General features: G+C 37.1%; 1 protein-coding gene across 1 annotated transcript in view; it reads left to right on the top strand.

The window, feature by feature from the left end:
• Positions 1-22,654, top strand: part of LOC129738228 (uncharacterized) — a 53,558-nt gene that overhangs the window by 19,025 nt on the left and 11,879 nt on the right. Inside the window, exon 3 of the mRNA XM_055729418.1 lies at positions 2,145-3,157. Within this exon, the coding sequence (XP_055585393.1) occupies positions 2,145-3,157 (1,013 nt within the window). The remainder of the gene's footprint in view (positions 1-2,144; positions 3,158-22,654) is intronic.

The following is a 22,654-nucleotide window of genomic DNA, read 5'->3' as shown; positions in this document are numbered from 1 at the left end:
ACTACAGAGAGTTGGTAAAGTGATGCGGCCCGATTCAAGGTATTGCCTGAGACGGACACTGGTTCGCTCTGTTTTTGTTTTTTGTTTTGGAAAAATATAAAATCACAGTTGATTATTTATATCTTGAACACCGAAGATTAGATTTGTTCAATGAGTTTTCAATCGTAAGAAAAATTTGTCAAATATAATATTCGTTTCCTGTAGAGATTTCACATTTTCCATCTGTTTCAAACACGATGAATGTAGAAAAATTCATATTTACTATGAAAAAACTTTATTGTGGCACAGCTCGTTTGATTTCCATTTGATTGTGGCTTAAATCTCAATAGGCACTGTGCAGTAATTGAACATGCTTAATGTTTTTATTTTTTATGTTTTTGTTTTTTTTTGGATTTCAAATAATGTTTTTGTTATCCAGCGGATCATCATATGTAAAAAATGTTGAAATCAGCTGTTCATGTGACAAGCTGGGAAATGGCTGGGGCTTTGACATTCAGAAATAGTAAAAAAAGTTTTTTTTAATGATTGTTTTTGATTATCTTTTTCGAAAAAAAATGGGGTGAACGCAGAATTAAGCCCGCCCTTTATTACCGAAATCGAATACTTTTTTCCTCAATCTCTTCTTTTACTTGTTACTTCAATAATAAACAATTTTTGCTATAGCTATCGCTATTGTCATTTTTTGGTGAATTTTTGACAGTTTTTAGCTTTTTTTATCATGTTTAGTCGCATTTAGCATTAAGGGAATCCCCCAATAATCTGAAACGAGCAAATTAGATCGCGTGGCAAGTGGCGTTTAGTGCGCCATAACCAATTAGCGCATGTATGCTCCATTACACAGATTGGGACACGCTTTCTTCAATCGAAGGCTGCTGTCTGCTGATATGGATACAAATTGTGTTATTCACTCTGGACGGGAATAATTGAGACTTGATACTTTCCCGACAATCACTCCTACATGCATTGTAAAATTAGTTTGAATTTTGATTATCGCATGTGAATGGTGCGAATGTTATATTGTTATCAGAATAGAATGTTATATATAGCTTATGTGGTTATGGATGAGCAGTAATCAGACTTTCTCACGCTTTAAATATTCATTCTGCGGGATAGAAAAGTGTCTTACTATTGAAAGATTTGTCAAATTACTATTGGTCATGTCATTTCGAAATATCATTGAACAAATCTTAGTTTTACATTCCATTCTCAGCAAAAACGGTAGTTTATTTCCCCAAATATTCTTCATCTTAATTCTACATCTTATTTAAAAAAAAAACTTTTCAAACCTACATTTGTCCTGCCGCTCTGTCTGTGTTTAAAAGCTTAAACAATCTGATTTTTTTTAAACAACCATTCCCACCTGCGCTTTTCCAGCCGCTCTGTCTTCTTTTACTAAAGTCGAAACAATTCGAAAACATTATTTGCAGCAGCCATTCTAATCTATTGTTTTCCTGCCACTCTGTCTTTGTTTACCAGAGCCGGAACAATACAAAAAAACATTTATAGCAATAGCCTTTCCAATCTGTGCTTTTTCTGTTCATCTATCTTTGTTTGCCAGAGCCGGAACAATCCGAAAACTTGACTAGCAACAGCCTTCCCAATCTGTGCTTTTTCTGCCGCTCTGTCTTTGTTGATCAGAGCCGGAACAATACAAAAACATTCTTAGCAACAGCCTTCCCAATCTATGCTTTTCCTGCAGCTCTGTCTTTGATTGCCAGAGCCGAAACATTAACAAACAACCGTAGCAGCAGCCTTAAAAATCTGCGCCCCCTCAGCCAATCCGCTTTTCCATCGGTGACCGAATGATAATCTAACAATCGTTGCAGCAGCCTTGAAAATCTGCGCTTCTTGTGCTTATTCTACCAACCACGCCATTTTCGTGATTTAACGATTCTTATGAATTTCAATTCAGAGATTCACTCAGACACGTCTGTCGCTCACAAGAATATTGATCAATGACTGAATTTGTTTGGTTTGTTTTGTCTAGTGTTGCCAAATATAAAAATATAAAACGTTGCCATAAAAATTTATTTTACTACAGTTTGATTCTTGTTTGGAGTTTGAAGTACCTATAAGCCAGCTTTCTTTTTAAAAAATGCTCATTCTCCTTTTCGCTATGAATAACAAGTTTTTTTCTGTTACAGAATTCCGCAGCTGCAGGGATCCGGCCGGGAAATCGGGCGTCTGCGTCCCTGCTCGACAGTGCTACCGGATCTACAAGATGATTTCCAGCGGCGCGGTTTACAAAAACAAACAGATCGAGGTATTCGTCAAGAAAAGTCGCTGCACGTCCGATAGCACCAATGGCCATTCGGTTTGCTGTGCACAGTTTGATAGTGGCGATAACGGTGCCTCGACCAATCTCATTCGTCACCCAGCGGCAAAGAAGCTGGGACTAGCCGCTTGTGGTCGATACCGGTTGAAAGATAAGATTCTGGGCGGTCGAGAAGCCGGATTGGGTCACTACCCGTGGATGGCTAACCTGCTGTATTTGCGCTCAAGCAAGCTAAAGCCACTTTGTGCCGGCTCGTTGATTCATCCGAAGTACGTTTTGACCGCTGCCCACTGCTTGAAGGGATCAGACGGCCCTCACCGGGTGCGACTAGGAGAGTACAACTTAAATAGCAATCCGGATTGTGACAACGAGGGACGCTGTCTGAAGCCCTACAAAGAGTACAAAATCGCTAAGCAGATACCACATGAAAACTTTAACAAAAAAACTGCAGACTACGACATCGGTTTGGTACTTTTGGAAGGAAGCGCGGACATCTCCATGGAGCAAATCTATCCAATCTGCTTGCCCTTGACGGAAGACTTGCAGACCCTCAAGCCAAAAAAGCTGACAGTAACCGGCTGGGGGTTCACTGAACATTCTGCGACCTCTTCGGTGCTGCTAGAGGCCAATTTGAGAAACGTAGATCGCACTTACCTCTGCCAGGGTGAATCGACGTTCTGTTCCCGAGGTTGGGACGGAGAAAGTCACTGTCCAGGTGATTCCGGAGGCCCTTACCAAGCGCCAGTTCCGGTTGATGACCACCTGCGGTATGTGGTGTTCGGAGTTATCTCCGGTGGCTCAGGAACCTGCACAAAGAATGACACCCGACCGGCTTCCGGTGTTTTGGTGGGATATCACCTAAGCTGGATATTGGACAACATGGTACTTTAAGCTAGCGTCTCTCTCGAAAACTGTATTCAAAGACTTAATTTAAAAGTAGGACTGATCTGTTTTACATGCGATTCACAAACGTAGTGAATAACGTAACATTTAAGATAGAAATCTGTGATATGTGACACAGATCCAGTGCCCAAAAATTTAGCTAGAAAATCTTTTAGAAGTAAATCGGTCTCATGAGGGATGCCAGAAAAATACATCATTGCATAAATACTCCGTACAATATGAAACCTAGGTTCGTATTAGGTATTCAACATATTCATCAGCCTACGCTAGGTAGGTCTGCTTTTTAGCCTTAAGAAAAATACTTTCCTTTGTTTAAGTTTCGAACAGATTTAGGAATAGCTAAATTATTATTGAAAATTGTTTAAACTTTTTTTTATTACTAAATATCGTATATCCTTTATTATAAATTAATATCATTTGACCTTGATTTTTATTAATTCGAATACCTATTAATAAATGTAGTTACATATTTCCAATTTTAGCATTTTCACACTTACCTAGCAAAACTCCTTGTATCTAATTTACTAATTTATTGATTTCGTCAAACTTTGTAGACTACAATACTTAAAACTAGTTAAAACTAATGTTATCTATTATTTTGTAGTTGTATGTATTTGTTTTTAAATGCAATTTTTAATTGTGTTTTATTCATTGTTACGTTCATAATTTCACTTTCTGCATTGTATTTGTACACTCAGAAAAATACTATTATGTATGCCATAAGATTCTCTTATGAAGTGGCGCCATAAGAAAAATTAATGAAATTCATAAGATTGTCTTATGACGCGAATGAATTCTGAAGATGAACGCCTACTTCAATGAGAGGTTGTTGCTTTTCATAAGAGATTCTTATGGAAACAGTAAATCACTTTCTAATAAGAAAAATTCACGATATTTCATGCTGAAAACATCCACTTTATTGTTTGCCAAATTTGTTTAAAATTAAATCCTTCATGGTCACCATCAGCAGCGCATCAACAGACGGCTCCATCAAAGTTTTTTTGCCGCATCTTAATCTTCGACCTTTCGTTTTTTGCCGATCAGCTTGCTGAAAAGTAAACAAATAATGCATTTTAGTTTACTAATATATTCAACGTTCACACCAAAAACATCAAATCGAACTTACCATTCCGGAGATAACAATAACATTTAACATTGAAAGAAAACTAAAATAACTATGAACTGGCGATTGCTTCGTACTGTTAGATGATGAAAAAAAAAACTGATGCTATAAATGAATGTGTTCATCATTTTTTCACAATGCCGTTTCTTCTATTTTGCATAAGAACATCGTACGAAAATTGAAAGAATTTCATAAGACTCTTATGAAAAATTAGTTTGGACGCAAAAAAGTGGTTCATAAGATGTATCTTATGAAATTTATAATAAGATTTCCTCTGAGTGTACATCATTTGATTAATGGGTTGATATTTTGCATAGTCCTTGTCCCACGCACCTCCTTTTGGAATTCATCTGATCGTAAATTAAAGGCTTGACGTAGTCATATCTATAAACTCTTTTCAAGTGATGATTAGCCTGAAAGTCACATTTTAATATTTATTTAACTAAATTTCAAAAGTAAATTCGTTTCAACGGCTTCATCACAGTCTTTGTACTAAATTTGTACTAAAAATGTGCGCTCCCTCGAAAGCTGTTGCGAAAGCTTCATGACCTACTTGAGCGCCTCTAGTGGTGAATAGGAGAACTACTTATCCATCTCAGTTATGCACGCTTGCTTGCTTTGATCAATATGGAAACTATTTAGAAGAAATTAATCAGAACTCAACTCTATTCACGTAGGAAGGTGCATTTTGACTCATGTCTGATTTTGAGGTTCGTTCAGTTCGATCATCAAGCTACGATTAAAAAGTATTTGCAGAATGGATTTGTTTTGTTTTTGGCAAATAAAGTAATTGGCTTCAGGTTGAATTTTATTAGTGAAATGCTAGGGAACTACTCAAATCCTTCACCGCAAATTTAAGATAAAAAAAACAAGTTTACCACTAAACAAAAAATCCTAAAGCATATGTTCCTACGCTATCACAGACCTGTTTCGGAAAATTCCTGAAGTTATCTCTACTGATAGAAATTTTTTGTCCAAATAAATTAATAGACTGCTTCTTCTTTATTCAGGTGATGATTCTTGTTTCCAATAAACGGAGGGGAAATTGGGTGCAGTTTCGATGACCATATCACTGATAAGACCATATGCCCAAATTATTAGAATAGATTACAAGATTTTAGTGAGTTCCATAGATGCCTACAAGATGTGCTAAAATGTGCTAATATACTGTTCATTTAAATGAAATTTTCAGGAACGTCGCAAACTTCCGACAATCTAGCACTTTCCTTTTTTTGTCGGAAGTCGGTCGGAAGTCGGAAGTCCGGACTTCCGAAGTAAAATTGAGGGCTGGTGCGGTAATATCGATATCAAATACCTACGAAGTTCCTAATTTTTTTTTTCTGTTACAGCGCTCCATGAGGCGTATAGCGGCATGAGCAGAAACTGTTTTCGCCACTCAGCGCCACGAGATGGTAGCACATTGTTGGGGTTCCTATCAGCTAAAATATGGAGCCGCCGAGTAATTCGTTTGCTACTGATTGATGTACTTTACAGATTTTTGATAAATTTAGACAAAAAGAAGATACCTATGCTTATCTGTTGGAATAAATAACTAGAAAAATGAAACATGTATTAGTTGAGATAGTTCTAGTTTATTGATGATGACCCATGATCGACGATTCCTTGGCTCAACTTGTATGTACAGTCGAACTTGAAAAGTTTCTCTAAAAAGTTTCTCGACATGGGATAAGCGAAAGACCTCTAAGTCCCATGGTTTTTGCGGCACGAAAACACTATAAGTGAGAATGTAAATCCTCTATAAGATGTTTTTTTTTCTGGCTCGGCTAAGTAAGTTGAAGAAATTGACATACCCCAATTTAAGTTTTGATATAAAAGTAACATTTTGGTATGAAGGCAGATTGAATATTTTTCGTTGAACATTACCTACTTATTTTTGCCAATGTATTTGATACCAAAAGGGTTAAGTACCAAATACTTTGGCGAAAATAACCGACCTAAATCGTTAAATTTGCGTAGGTTTACTAAAACAGCTTATAACAACGGAATTAAAAATTATATCGACCAAATTTAACAGCAGTTTAAGAGTAAAAAATTGCTTTCCTCAGTTGAATTTCCGCACTTCCGAATGATGACTCACACACGTGCTGAGTCTGGTTTGTTTTCCATCAATTAAGTTGGCAATTCGAGTGACATTGTTATCAGATTTAAATCATAACAATGACCCAGCACCTGAGATGATATCGCATGTTCGCTTACAACAAAATACCTGCAAATCATCGGCCAGTTTGGTGCTACCGTGCTTTCGGTGGCTCGAGTTTTTTTTGTTCATATTTATTTGTAGGTATAAACGAAACATACAGCTTAATATGACTGAGCTGGATGAAAGTAAACAAACCAATGTACGACAAGCAACGAGTTTAAAGTTGAGCTTATTTACAATCTGAGTGCAAAGCTATCGACTATTTTACAGAATAAACTGAATCTGGTTTAAGTTAATTTTTATGTGATCAAAAAAGCTGCAGAAACAGCTTTCTGCATTGACGTAGATAAGGAATAAATTAAACACTGATCGTTATTTGCTGTTAGTAAACAATGAAAGCGGCTTCAATTTATCAAAAAAAAAAAAAGACTAACGCAGCATTGGCTAAATCTTAATGATCAATCTGGTGAGAGATAAGATGAGGATTCATGGATGCAAACATTTCAAGAAAAACGTTACAAGATTAAATTTTAAAGTGGAAAGTATGAGAGGAAAATATCTTTATCATGACCAAAATAACAAAGATGACAAAAATGACAAAAATGACAAAAATGACAAAAATGACAAAAATGACAAAAATGACAAAAATGACAAAAATGACAAAAATGACAAAAATGACAAAAATGACAAAAATGACAAAAATGACAAAAATGACAAAAATGACAAAAATGACAAAAATGACAAAAATGACAAAAATGACAAAAATGACAAAAATGACAAAAATGACAAAAATGACAAAAATGACAAAAATGACAAAAATGACAAAAATGACAAAAATGACAAAAATGACAAAAATGACAAAAATGACAAAAATGACAAAAATGACAAAAATGACAAAAATGACAAAAATGACAAAAATGACAAAAATGACAAAAATGACAAAAATAACAAAAATGACAAAAATGACAAAAATAACAAAAATCACAAAAATGACAAAAATGACAAAAATGACAAAAATGACAAAAATGACAAAAATGACAAAAATGACAAAAATAACAAAAATGACAAAAATGACAAAAATGACAAAAATGACAAAAATGACAAAAATGACAAAAATGACAAAAATGACAAAAATGACAAAAATGACAAAAATGACAAAAATGACAAAAATGACAAAAATGACAAAAATGACAAAAATGACAAAAATGACAAAAATGACAAAAATGACAAAAATGACAAAAATGACAAAAATGACAAAAATGACAAAAATGACAAAAATGACAAAAATGTCAAAAATGACAAAAATGACAAAAATGACAAAAATGACAAAAATGACAAAAATGACAAAAATGACAAAAATGACAAAAATGACAAAAATGACAAAAATGACAAAAATGACAAAAATGACAAAAATGACAAAAATGACAAAAATGACAAAAATGACAAAAATGACAAAAATGACAAAAATGACAAAAATGACAAAAATGACAAAAATGACAAAAATGACAAAAATGACAAAAATGACAAAAATGACAAAAATGACAAAAATGACAAAAATGACAAAAATGACAAAAATGACAAAAATGACAAAAATGACAAAAATGACAAAAATGACAAAAATGACAAAAATGCCAAAAATGACAAAAATGATAAAAATTACAAAAATGACAAAAATGACAAAAATTACAAAAATGACAGAAATTACAAAAATGACAAAAATGACAAAAATGACAAAATGACAAAAATGACAAAAATTACAAAAATTACAAAAATGACAAAAATGACAAAAATGACAAAAATGACAAAAATGACAAAAATGACAAAAATTACAAAAATGACAAAAATGACAAAAATGACAAAAATGACAAAAATGACAAAAATGACAAAAATGACAAAAATGACAAAAATGACAAAAATGACAAAAATGACAAAAATGACAAAAATGACAAAAATGACAAAAATGACAAAAATGACAAAAATGACAAAAATGACAAAAATGACAAAAATGACAAAAATGACAAAAATGACAAAAATGACAAAAATGACAAAAATGACAAAAATGACAAAAATGACAAAAATGCTAAAAATGACAAAAATGACAAAGATGATTTTTTTTAGAAGATTGAACTTGTGGCATTTCTATGGGCATGAGTAATAAACCTGAAAGTAAATCAAAAGTAAGCGATAGTGCTTGTTAGTTTTTGCGTCACAACCCAATCGAGAGCGGATCCAAACACATCAATTTTGGAGGCCCGTCCGACCAAACGCCATTCCGGATCTACGATTCCGCATGAAGGCCACGGCAATTTTAGACTTTGGACCGGCTAGCAACGATTTGAACGAACGAGCAAATGGTCATTGAGCCCCTCGCCTGGAGATGATTCATCGGGTAGTTAGTTGGAGCAGCCAGCCGGCTTGCCGGCTTTTGCATTTTTGGTGGCCTTCTTGCGAACGCATGGTGGGAAAGCACCAAGAATCCGAGCCTTGTCCGGTTTTTGTCCTACTGATGCTTCTGCTTCTGTTGGGGTGAACGCGAAACTGGGTGAAGCTGAAGGCAGGCGTGAACCAGTTCGATCATGTTTTGGGCTCATTGCGGCACACTTGCTTTGCTGAGTGTGTGCATGCCGAAGTTTGTTGAATGAAATAGGCAAGTTTGGTATGACGGCGGTGATTCATTCATGTTTAGCTGTTTTTTTATTTCGCTTTGATAAATGTTGATTTTGGAATTGCGGACGGGCAACAGTGAGTTACAGATTCAGCGGTCTGTAACTTGTGTAAATAATGTGTAAATATTGATAGACCTATTTCATAACATTAGAACTTTTATTTGCCAGCCAATTTTCGTTTCCTTTGGCGGGGTTTTTTTCACCATCACCATGGGCTGGGCATTAGGAACGACCATCCAAAGTTCACGTTCACTGGAAAGCAAATCCAAGCCTGCTGATGATTAAAAATTTGATAGCAAAATTTTTGGCGGGTTTTTTATTAATTTTTTTTATTTTTATTTTTTTTAGCAAAATTTATCGTTTATCGTTTAGCGTTAATCGGTGTCGACAAATCTTGCCGACGGAGTTTTCCTTTGAACAGAGAAGTTTTCCATGTTTATGTATTTCTGAGCCATTAAGGTTACTCGTACCTTTAAACCGTAGAGACAGGCAGACTACCCTGTTGGACTTATTTATGACTTTGCCAGACTATTTATGACTTATGAGTTATTGTTGATCATCAATGCGGTCAGTTCTATCATCCAATTATGATAAAAATTAAACCGTTTAATACTGCGAATAAAAAAAAAAAAGATTTCCAACGATTTTTAAATTTATCACTTATGAAAATAAATAAGATAGTTGTGTCAAAGAATAGAAAAATTGAATTATAACTTAAACAACATATTTTCCATAACATTATAAGTTGGGCGATTTCGGTTCCGAGATTATGTGTGTTTTGATAACTGCGAAAAACTATAAGTGGAACTTTCAACATGTAAATAAACTAATCATACAACAGTGTGAAATTAAAAAGCGATAAAACCACATAAAATTAAAAACATGCAAAGCAAGTTTTTAACAAGTGTAACAGGGTAATATTATCAGGACAGTAATATCGGCAATCAAAGAGAGACACGTTGTTTTCTGAGGTACAAATTCAACTGACTTTAATCGCATATTCAATTCCCTTAATAATAATCAACAGTAATAGATTTTCAAGAACAAAGGATCGACTTCGGCAGATATTTGCCATAAAAATTATTAGGGTGTATCCAATAAGTATTTTAATATTCACTGTTACAACGGACACCACAGCTTTTATTCCGCCTCGGCAATAATCAATCGTCTCCGGATTGACTCACGTGATCATCGTCGATGTCTTCCTCGTCGTCGCTGGCCTCCACTGAAGCATTCGCGGACCACGGCTTCATCCTTTCGGCCGCGAAGATAGTCGACGTTCTTCTCTGGCTGAATCGAACTCCAGGAACATCGGCAATCAGGTAACGATCATTGCCGACCGCTTTCTCGATGATGAAAGGCCCCTTGTATTGAGGCTCCAGCTTCTTACTCTGACCCGTGGCTTGCACATTGTTCTCTACCAAAACCAGATCGCCTTCCTCGTACTGCCTAGCCGGTCGGCGTCGTTTATCAAAGTGAATCTCTGCCGTTGTTGCTCCTTCTGGATTCTGTCCCGAACGACACGAAGCGTTTCCTCAGAACGTCCCGAAGGTACTTCTGAAGTAAAAATCATCAACAAATGATTCTGCATGATGTCCCGATGATTGTAACTGAACAGAAGCGAATGCGGTGATACCTTCGTGGAATCGTTCACCATAGTATTCAGTCCCCACTGGATCATGCGGAGGTGCTGGTCCCAACTTCTATCGTTATCCTTCACCATGCACCTGATCGAGTGCAAAACGTTGCGATTTTCGCGTTCTGCCTGCCCGTTAGCCCGAGGTGTTCCAACTGCTACTTTCACGTGACTGATTCCGGACTGCCCACAAAACTCTTCGAATTCTTTCGATGTATACGCTGTTCCACGATCAGTTATTATGCGATTCGGCTTGCCGAACGTCGCAAACACATCACCCAACGTTTGGATCACTGGTTTTGGTTTGTGTTACGTACAGCTTTCAAAACGACGTACTTTGTGAAACCGTGGTGATCTAAATGGATCGTATCAAATGGAATCGGCACTTTCTCGATCGGGTGCAACAGGCCTTCCTTTGTCCCACTTTTACTTTTTACGTACGCACAGTACACACAGGAGGCTATGTATCGCTTCAAATAGTTTTTCATTCGACGAAACCAAAAATTGCGGCTGATCGCTTGGTAAACTTTATCAACACCTTTATGGCCTAATTCATCGTGGTAGCTACGTGCAATCCTCCAACGCGCACGTGTAGGGACCACCCATTTGAGGCCATCACTGCACCGTCGCATGACACCTTCACTCTGCAGAGAATATTGATTATGGATCTGCCTACCCCGGTTATCGACAGGTGGGGTGGGCAGAATCACCATCAGCTCGCGTACATGATCGTCTTCTCGCTGCAAAAGCATAAGCCACTCATCCTCGCCAATATCTATTTCCATTACACTGGCCATCACGGGTTCGGGTTCGTCACACACGGGATTCCGGCTCAAGCAGTCGGCATGCTGCATCTTCTCACCCTTGCGATGGACTAATTCGTAGTCGTATTCCAAAAGCTTCAGCAACCACTTTGCTACCACGGGCAGCATTTGCTTCTTCGCTACCGTTTTCTTCACAGCTTCACAGTCGGTTACGATCTTAACATGGCGGCCCAGCACATACTTCCGAAAACGTTCCACCGACTCCACTACAGCTAAAGCCTCCAACTCATAGCTGTACTTGCGATTTTCTATCCGGGAAGTTTTTCGACTGAAGTAAGTTATCGGGTGTAAACCATCATCCATCTTCTGCAGCAGTATGCCCGACAAACCGTGTGAGCAGGCATCCGTGTGTAGCTTTTTTCTCTCTCTGGATCGTACATCACTATTAATGGTCTACTGACCAACACTACTTTGAGTCTCTCAAAAGCCGATTGTTGGGCAAAACTCCACACGAAATCAGCGTCTTTTTTTGTAAGCCGTGTTAAAGGTTCGGCAACTATACTGAATTCTTTCACGAAACGTCTAAAATAGTTCACCAGGCCCAAGAACTCTCTCACATTGCGTACACTATTAGGAACTGGAAAGTCTTTAATCGCACTGATTTTATCGAGTCCTGACTTTAATTCACCGGCGCTGATTTCGTGGCCCAAAAAGTTCACTTTTTTCTTCTAAAACTGCGTCTTCTCTAGATTCACTGATAGTCTATTTTCTGATATCGCCTTCAGCAACTTTTCGAACTTTTTCATCACATCACTAAAATCTTCTCCTCCGAAGGTGACGTCGTCCAGGTACGCCACGAAACCCATCCGTCGAAATGGAGCAATTACTGCGTCGATCATCCTCTGGAACATTGCACTACCATTGGACAGTCCAAATGGCATCTTCACGTATTCGTAGTGACCGATCGGGGTCGAAAAAGCAGTAAATCTTCTACTGTACACGGACATAGGAATCTGATGATATCCACGGAACAGGTCAACAGCAACGAACAGTCGACGAACCACCAACAAGCTGATTTAGACAGTCTTCGATGACCGGCATAGGCCACTTATCTTTCACCGTTTTCGCATTAATGACACGATAATCCACCACCATCCGCCAATCACCGCTCTTTTTCTTCACTAGAACGGTGGGACTGTTATACGGGGACTTTGACGGTTGGATGATTTGTGCCGTCAACAAATCTTCTACGGTTTCTTCGATCACCTTTTCTCGAGCGTATTCCATCGGGTATTGTTTGATGTAGACGGGCTTTTCATCCACTAATTCAACCTTTGGCGGTGCCCATCTCCCTGTAGCTCTTCGCAAAGCAATGCCGGTAACGTTGGACCACATCCACGCTCACGTTCTCGCTCGCTACCATCTGCATTTATCTCACTTGCAGAAATTGGTGTGAAAGTGAAAGCTCGAATCGCATACATGTCCGTTTTCGAACCACACGATCTAGGTAGAGGTTCATTCGTGAGCTCCGGTGATCGGGTTTCACCTTCGATTCTCTCTATCCTAACACTCCCCTTTTCCTTGATGAAACGAACGTCATCACGTTCGAGAACATCTCTCCCAATGATCACTGTGTTGGCTTGCACTCTATTTGGTACCACTAACATCATTACTTCTAGTGCCAAGCCATCAACCACTAATTTTTCCAAGCTGCGTTCGCGTACTTGCACTTTATTCCCACCGAATCCGACCAATTCGATGTTGTATGGTTCTCATTTGCTCAAGATACCACTGCAACTTTCTTTGACCGTTGTCACAGCAGAACCACAATCATAAAGTGCATCCACACAATTTTCATCAATCTGAACAGTCTTCACATAATTGCTCTTCTGGCGAATTTCTTGCATCACATTGGATGACGACTTCTGCGCCACGAACTTAGTGCAATTTTTGGCGAAATGCCCCTTCTTATTGCATCGAAAACACTCGACATTCATTGACCCTCCCGCCTTTTTCTCAGTACACGTTGCTGCTGCGTGGCCAACACCACTACATCGGTAACACTTGATACTCGATGAAGTCTCTCTTCTCGCAGTTGGCTTCGACAAAGATCCACGAGACGATTCTATCGGCTTCAATTGTTTCACTTCGGCTAACCACTTCAACTGTTTCAAAAGCTCAGGTAGAGAGTCGAACTGAGCGATCGTGCCGAACCGACCTTCGAGACCCTAAACAATATACTTTATAGTGGCTTGATCGGGCAGCTTTCCTTTTCTACCCAACGCGACATGGCTGTAGAAATAGGTTTCCAAGCTCTCACTTGGCAGTTTTTTTCGGTTCATCATTGTCTGATGAATACTCACGACATCAACCGAAGTTGGGAAGTCCTGCACTAAACTGACTTTGAAATCTTTCCATGTCTTCACAGTAGCCCCGGTGAACCAAAGTTTCGCAGCTCCTTGCAGATTCACTATGCCACATTGCAGCATCCACGCGGCATCTCCATTATACAGTGCCGCAGCTTTCTCGATAGATTCGAGCCATTGTTCTGCCGTTGGCGTGGTGGGCACATCGGGGTCAAACGGAACCACAATGTCCTTAACGTCACGCACGTCAAATCGGCGAACGTTTTCTTTCGTGAGCGATTTCAAGGCATCGATCAATAGATGTAACGATTCGTTATCCATCGTGTTACGTTTACTTTCACCACCACGATTTTTATAACTATTTAGAGTCCTTTTTGTTTAACCGCTCAAAATCTTCTTTGTCGAAGTTTGATTCGCCACTACTCGAAATATCCTTCGCGAACAGGTTGCTTAGCAGGCTCATAGCCTGCGAACTATCCTCAACCTCGTGTTCGCTAGTACCAACCACGTGCTCCGCAACACTTTTGGAAATCTCTTCCAACTTCTCGTCGTGATCAACGCTCATCACAACTCGGCAACCACCAAAATCGTTATTGGCCTTTTGCCACCGCGAATCTATTTCGAATCCGCGATTACTTTACGCACGATAAGTACCGAATCCTGTCTACAGAATTGTAACAGTGTAATATCACAGACAAACAGACAGGACACTCTTAAGAAAATCTGATCAATTCTTCGCAAAGCTATTACATTGCCATTTGTTGGCGACATTGCCTACCATTATCGACATGGTAGAATAAACCATTGAAGGTAGCCATGAAATTTTGACATTCATTACTGATAACGTAAACAATCAGTTTGGAATTTTTCTACACTAAGCAGTTGCAATAAGAAGGTTTTTAAAGAAAGTTTTATCAGTTTTATACTTTTAATTAGGATTAGGTTTCCAGAAGTGATTAAAACGACCTTATCCTTCCAGCAGGTGGGAAGAATTCAGAGGGAAGAAATCTGTTTGTGTATGTTGATCAGTTGTGTGTAAAAACAGATTGCCGACTGGTAACATGCAGGAACAATTAAATCAGGAAAACCAACAACTTACCAGTTCAGAACTTTAAATATTATTACCTCAAACGTTCCGGTTTCATTGAAAATGAATAAAGCGTTCCAAAAACAACTCTTTTGAAAAAAGTTAGTATATTTTAAAAATTTAGTTTATTCCACAGTAATTTTCGCAATTTTCCGTTAGTTTCAAAACAAAAAAGTCCAGTGATAATTTTTAACACAAAATTCCAAAAATTTATTCTCGACAAAGAATATTTCCATACTAAGCACCGTAATGCGAGAGTATTCGTGTTATTTGAAGTTAGGTTTTGTTTTATGATTATTTAGAAGATAAGTTAGTATTTTGGTACGGGCTTCTTCCTTGAAAACAAATCTTTTCATACATATTTTTCAGAAAGGTTGGACACGTTTCCCATGACTTTGACTTTCGGCATCGTTTCAAATGGCCGCAATTTATAAATCGTATGTTCCGAACCAATTCAAACGAAATGACTGGGAAGGTACTTGTCCTATAGAGGGGGTCTTCAACAAACACTTTTCATTTTGCTCCAGTTGCGCTATCCACAAGCTGGGTATTTTCCAAATCTCCATCCTTCAAAACGAGATGTGACTAACTGATCTGCATCATAACCATCGCGTGTAGTAATTCCTGAAATGAAAATAGGACCATTGGACCAACTTTCTACAACTTCAGTACATTGTCCGGAAAAAAATGGAAAGATTTAAAGGATTGCCTTACACACACTGGTTCAAACAGCTCCTGTTGCTCGGTTCGGTTGGTTTGTCTTCCAACAGGGCCAGATCGTTGGAACTAATTACCAAAATCTTGAACACAAAGCTTCCCGAATTAGAACTGAATGAAAACAAACGATAACCATAACATAAGCACCATGGAGATGCCAAAATACACAGCTACCATGATGGCAAATTGGGATTTTTTTCAATTTAATGATACCAGCGCCTCTGGTGTCGACATTGCCTAGCTTCATCAAATTTGAAGCAGTTTTGCGAAGAATGGAAACGGAGTGTCCTGTCTTTTTGTCTGTGGTAATATTATCAGGACAGTAATATCGGCAATCAAAGAGAGACACGTAGTTTTCTGAGGTACAAATTTAACTGACTTTAATCGCATATTCAATTCCTTTTATAATAATGAACAATAATAGATTTTCAAGAACAAAGGATCGACTTCGGCAGATATTTGCCATAAAAATTATTAGGGTGTATCCAATAAGTATTTCAATATTCACTGTTACACAAGGTATCAGCGAAAGTCTTATTAGGAATTTCTAAGTAAATTAAAACTGAATATATCGGCAGATTATCCATCTTGAAAAGTATGATAATCTTCAAAAGAGGTCGTTCGCATATGTTTTCAAGCTTAAGATACTGGATTTTCATTAGATAGTTCATGGAAAAGATAATAAAAAAAAACATCGTTATCAATTGAAGATGAAAAAATAAGGTTCAATCAATTCAAGCTTCCTTAAACACTATGGTTTAAATTTTTTTTCGTGATAGGATGAATAAGCATTAGAGGGAAATTATTCTGAATTTCTATTAGCAACTAATAGTTTTTTAATAATATTAAAACGATAAACTTACAAACTTTACATGTCCTAACATCTGTGTAATCCTGAGCGACGAGTCATCAAACAGTCATGGTAAAAGGTCTCCAATAAAATAAATAATGATAATACGTGGCTAAATTAGGGCAAAATTTGCTTCCGCAATTTCCAGAAATCAAATGATTCATGTTTATTGATATTTAAACTGGACCCGAGCAGGGCCAGGTAAAATCAGCTAGTCGAATATAAAAATACCAATGGAGTAATACATCAGTCGCACGCATGGGAGCGCGCTGCATGTACATGGATGCCGAGGAACTACCCGGGGCCCCGTGCTCACCGCTGAGGAGGACGTTTCAGCAAGTAAGCTGAACCTTGTGTAAGCACAATGTCATATCATCCACACAATATTTTGAATAGTTTCAGATAGAGCATTAATACGAGTCACATTACATCACCCAAACCTCGCGATTCTCGTAGCCTGGTACCAAAACCAATCGTGTTCATTAATAATTCTTATGCAATATATGAGCTTGTAATAGTGTAAGGGCAGCAGTGGCCATAGCCAAAACAACTCAATACAGACTCCTATAAAAATTTCCATTTTTTAAGGATCGTACTGTAGCTACTAGCTAGCATCCTTAGAGGGTTATCGCTTCACACTCACAGTTCTTCAAACATTCTTTTCGAATATTGGCAAATTGTGAAATATCGACAACGCAGGGATATTTTAAATAAAAGTTTATACTTGTCAGGTCAAATCGCAGAATTCAAACAAATCGGTAATTTTTAACGAGATTCAAAAAAGTTCATATATTTTGTACAATCAGCTAAAGCGTTTTTATTGCAGCATCCAAAAATTGATCCAACTGTCTCTGAGAGTTCAAATCGTAACCCGACCCGGCCTGATTCGGCCATTCTAGATTCGATTAGCACATTTGTGTGCGCCAGATTCGTCAAATCGTCCTTTAGCCAGAATGTCTGGTTCTTCTTTTGCCGAAACACCCGTAACTGCTTCCCCGGTCTTTTTTTATATATTCGATTGGTGATATAAAAAATCAAAACAAACAAGAAATGCTTAATCGAGGTTGAAGCGCGGACTTCCAATGGTTCCAAAGTGGGTGGCTTGCGGAACTTCCCTAGACGCCTCTCACTCGCTTATGATAGCTAAGTCTCTCTCGTTGGTGGCTATCCATTCTTTTTTTGCGCGCGTGGTCGCGTCTATCACATGGCTTCAACAGGTAGGTAGATATTCACAACGATGACGACAATGACATCGGACGTCGGCGTCGTCGTCGTCGCTTCCATCAATCGGCCCGGCGACGTTCGATGACGTGACGATATTCTGCCGGCAAAACTCTATATCGAAAGCTTTATACAGCAGCTCCAATGGCTCGTAGTGAATCATTCCCGGTTGGCGTCTTGGCGAGTGTTGAAGCGCGTTGCTCGGTTTCATCAAAAATATCATAAAAACCACATCAAAACCTGAAACATCCGGAATTTGGTACCTTATTTATTGCCATACGCAAGCGCACGCGTGTTCTTTCGCACTCTCGGATATTTGTTGATTAAGGACTGTTAGTGATCTTTGGTGTTGCGCGCTCGAATCTCAAGAACAGGATGTTCGGTGCATTCTTAGTCAGCTTTGTGATGATGCTGGGTGTCACTCAAGGATTTCTGCTGACCGAGTATCTGGTCGGGGGTTGGAAGGCCAACGTTGGTCAGTTTCCGCATATGGCTCTGATCGGTTTGGAGTCAGTGAAAGCCAACTGTACTTCCCGGACCTTGGATTGGTTCTGTGGGGGTTCCCTGATTTCGGAACATTTCGTCCTTACTGCCGCCCACTGTGCCAATAGTGAGATGAGGTACCTTCATTCAACCATCCTTAACCTGATGGAAGTGTCCTAACGTTTCCGGTGTTTTTTCCTCCTTCAGAGAACCCCCCAACGTGGTCCGCCTTGGGGAATACGATCTGAGCAACGATGACGACAGCGAGCATCAGGATGTGGGAGTTTCCCGGATTGTGCATCATCCGGCGTATAACGGTGTCCAGGCCTATAACGATATAGCGCTGGTTCAGCTCAATCGAACGATCTCGTTCGGAAAGTTCATCCGGCCCGCCTGCCTGTGGGCGCTGGAAGCCGTGCCCCAGGACCGGAACCTGATGGCCATCGGCTGGGGCCAGTTGGGGCATTGTGAGTATTTTTGATATTAAAAGCTGTCTACGAAAGAAATTATCGAAATTAAATGTATCTTTGAGTATCTGTGAAGACAGTTTTGAAATAATTGGTAAAAAAATTGGTTAAAAAACTCAAAAAGGGATCTACGGCCGAACCTGGATAAACGAGAACCACTTGACAAAAAATAACAAAACTGACAAAAATGACAAAAATTACAAAAATTACAAAAATTTTATAAAATTACAAAAATTACAAAAATTACAAAAATTACAAAAATTACAAAAATTACAAAAATTACAAAAATTACAAAAATTACAAAAATTACAAAAATTACAAAAATTACAAAAATTACAAAAATTACAAAAATTCCAAAAATTACAAAAATTACAAAAATTACCAAAATTACAAAAAATACTAAAATTACAAAAATGACAAAAATGACAAAAATGACAAAAATGACAAAAATGACAAAAATGACAAAAATGACAAAAATGACAAAAATGACAAAAATGACAAAAATGACAAAAATGACAAAAATGACAAAAATGACAAAAATGACAAAAATGACAAAAATGACAAAAATGACAAAAATGACAAAAATGACAAAAATGACAAAAATGACAAAAATGACAAAAATGACAAAAATGACAAAAATGACAAAAATGACAAAAATGACAAAAATGACAAAAATGACAAAAATGACAAAAATGACAAAAATGACAAAAATGACAAAAATTACAAAAATGACAAAAATGACAAAAATGACAAAAATGACAAAAATGACAAAAATGACAAAAATGACAAAAATGACAAAAATGACAAAAATGACAAAAATGACAAAAATGACAAAAATGACAAAAATGACAAAAATGACAAAAATGACAAAAATGACAAAAATGACAAAAATGACAAAAATGACAAAAATGACAAAAATGACAAAAATGACAAAAATGACAAAAATGACAAAAATGACAAAAATGACAAAAATGACAAAAATGACAAAAATGACAAAAATGACAAAAATGACAAAAATGCCAAAAATAACAAAAAAAAAAAAAAAAAAAAAATTACAAAAATGACAAAAATGAAAAATATGACAAAAATGACAAAAATTACAAAAATTACAAATATTACAAAAATGTCAAATATTTCAAAAATGGCAAATATGACAGAAATGAAGATTATGACAAATATGACAAATACTTAATGACACAAAAATGACCAAAATATGCTCAAATAAAGAACTAATCAAATTCTCATGAATTTTCGAATTGAAGCAAATCTCGTTTGAGACCTTATTGTTAGATTCAGTTCACGAAAAAAGACTGCCTTGTACGCGAGGTTATAATTTTCTCCTTTCTTCTTCTACGACAAAAGTGTAAAGTAGACAGAGGATTTATCAGTTTGTTCTGCATCGCATGACAAGAAGATGTTCAAGTAAAAGGTAGGTAGCTAATGTGTAGAGCAAAGGCGTTACAATTCATGGGAGCTAATGCTATTGAACTATTGCTAAACCGTGTCATTTGGTGACTCCAAGCAACTGGTAAAAACGAAAATACAATGCAGATCAATTATCTCCATCTTTTCAAGACTCTATTTTTTTTTGTTATAACAATGTTTCTGAACATTGTAATAATTGCTTTTACTTGTTGCTAGATTCTTTTAAATAAAAAAAAGAATTGCGTTGTTTGGGTCGTCATTATATTTTTTTTCTTTTTTTTACTCGGTTTGTGCCCTTCAGCAAAGCTGAAGCCGGTGAATTTTTATAGAGTGCCCCATTATGTCTAAGCCCGATTTTCATACAATCCCGCTCATTCCGGAAGACATTTAAACTAGGGTTACCATATCCCGCAATTCTAAAAAGAGTACAATGATAAAAAAAAAATTCAAAAACGTTCGGAAAACTTTAGTAAATCAAAAAAAAAACAGAGTTATTTAAAGTCATTTAAATACTGTCAATTTGTTGGGAGTAAAAGGGAAGATTAAGCATTCCACGTCACCAGCTTTTGCAAAGAAAAATAAGATAAAGCCCGGTCCGGCGCGATTGCCCAGATATCGCGAAAAAAAAAATGCCCGGATTTATCCTTAATCTAAGCAAAATTAAAACCAAAAATACACTATTTTACATAATGTAAGATTGTTTGCGCTTGTTTCATCGAATTACACGTGCAAACATTATTTGGAAATGTAAAATTTGAACTGAACACCGCTGACTCTTACTCTTGATTTTTCATAAGAAAATCTTGGATTTTGGTCAGAGGTTTTTTTTATTCGATCCGAATACACTTATAATTTTTTTTGGAAAACTTTAGTATGACGTACATATATGATAATTATAAATTTTCTCTTATTTTTTTTTCAACTAATGAAAACAGAAAAGTCAGGGACTGAATATTCCTATTTGGATTATTAGAAGCAAAAGTAGTATTTGATGTTATGCTGAAAAGCCACAGAAACCCGATAAAATACTTGATTACAAAATGAGATTTAAGGCGCGTATATTTCCTTTGAATAAACTATATGATAGATTTGTGCGCTACGAAGCATTTGGGTATATTGCTTTTGTGCTATTTGATAACTATTCGGGGATTTATTGCATACTCAAAAGCGCTTGTTGCGCTCACTGTAAATAACAGTTTCAACATGCCTACATAAATACGGGATTTTTAGGTAAGGTTATAAAAATTTTTGTAAGCAATACTTATTTAGTATTTCTTGTATAAAATGTGACAAACCAATCCAAGTTTAAACGACTGATTTCCCCTGTGTGTTGTCAAAGTTTAACTTAAAACTCTCTGTATCGTGAGGTAAAGTTCTCATAATTTTTGTAAAAATAAGGAGCATTTCCTCGTAAAAGGTCATCAATATCGTGAACAAACGTTGTTCCCCTCAATATTTCGCTGAGTCAGACAGCGAAAGTGGAAAAAAGTAAGTATAAGAGCAGTCTAAACTTTTATTCGAAAGTATGGAGGGGAAAGCAGCTTCGTGGACAAAAAATTTTCTGGGCAAATACCGAGTCCGGTGGACAAAACTTTGGACCGGGAAGTCATGCGTGCTTACGCCAGTGAGTTACTGCCTTTGTTCAGGATGTGTCCAAAAAATGGGATCTCCTCTCAGCACTGTCCATCGTGTCAAGGTATAATTGGGTCTAAAGACATACATATATGAAGCAGGAGAAGCCGAAACGGAATAAAAACAAGCTGCTTATGTTCCAAGAGCTCATAAATTATATGAACAACTGCTGTGTGAAAAATCAGTGTGCGTTATCTTCGACGACGAAACCTATTTCAAGATTGAATACAAAACGCTTCCAGGTGACCAGCATTGCACTGTTGGGGATGGCAAAATTGTTGATTAGACGGAGTCATACATTTTTATCGGAAAATTCGGTAAAAAGGCAATGGTTTGAAATTTCCGTGGCATCACTATGAAACAAAATATTTAGAAAATACAACAAAACGACATTCTCCGAACAAATTCTTAAATTCGTAAATCGTCACAAAACTGCAAATTACACAGTAAACGGAAATCTTTTACAACTTCTGTAATTTATTTTACCGACCAGTTTCAGTAATAATACTTTTTTGGTAATCGAGTAATTATTCCACGAAGCTTCATCAACCCTAATCCCCTCTTGAGTGTCAATATGACACTATTGGAAAATTGGCGGCTTGTAACTTCATTCGAGTGCATTCAAATAATTCAATTTCTTTGGGGACCCTCAATGAATTGTTGAAATCTTTAATTTCGCATCATTACTTTTTTTATAGACGCACCCTGAAAGCCTAGGAAAAATTTCCCTCATAAGACCTTGAGTGTCAATTTGACACTTCTCGCTTGAAACCACTATACTTCCAAATATAATTGAAACCAATATTCACCACACTCATTTTAGTTATTTATGAAGTTATAATAAATAAGTCATTTATCACGAATGTTACCGTTTTTGA

Source organism: Uranotaenia lowii, chromosome 1 (genome assembly GCF_029784155.1).
Source record: "Uranotaenia lowii strain MFRU-FL chromosome 1, ASM2978415v1, whole genome shotgun sequence".
Lineage (NCBI taxonomy): Eukaryota > Metazoa > Arthropoda > Insecta > Diptera > Culicidae > Uranotaenia > Uranotaenia lowii.
Note: the sequence above shows the minus strand (reverse complement) of the source record. Positions and strands in the feature narration are given on the sequence as shown.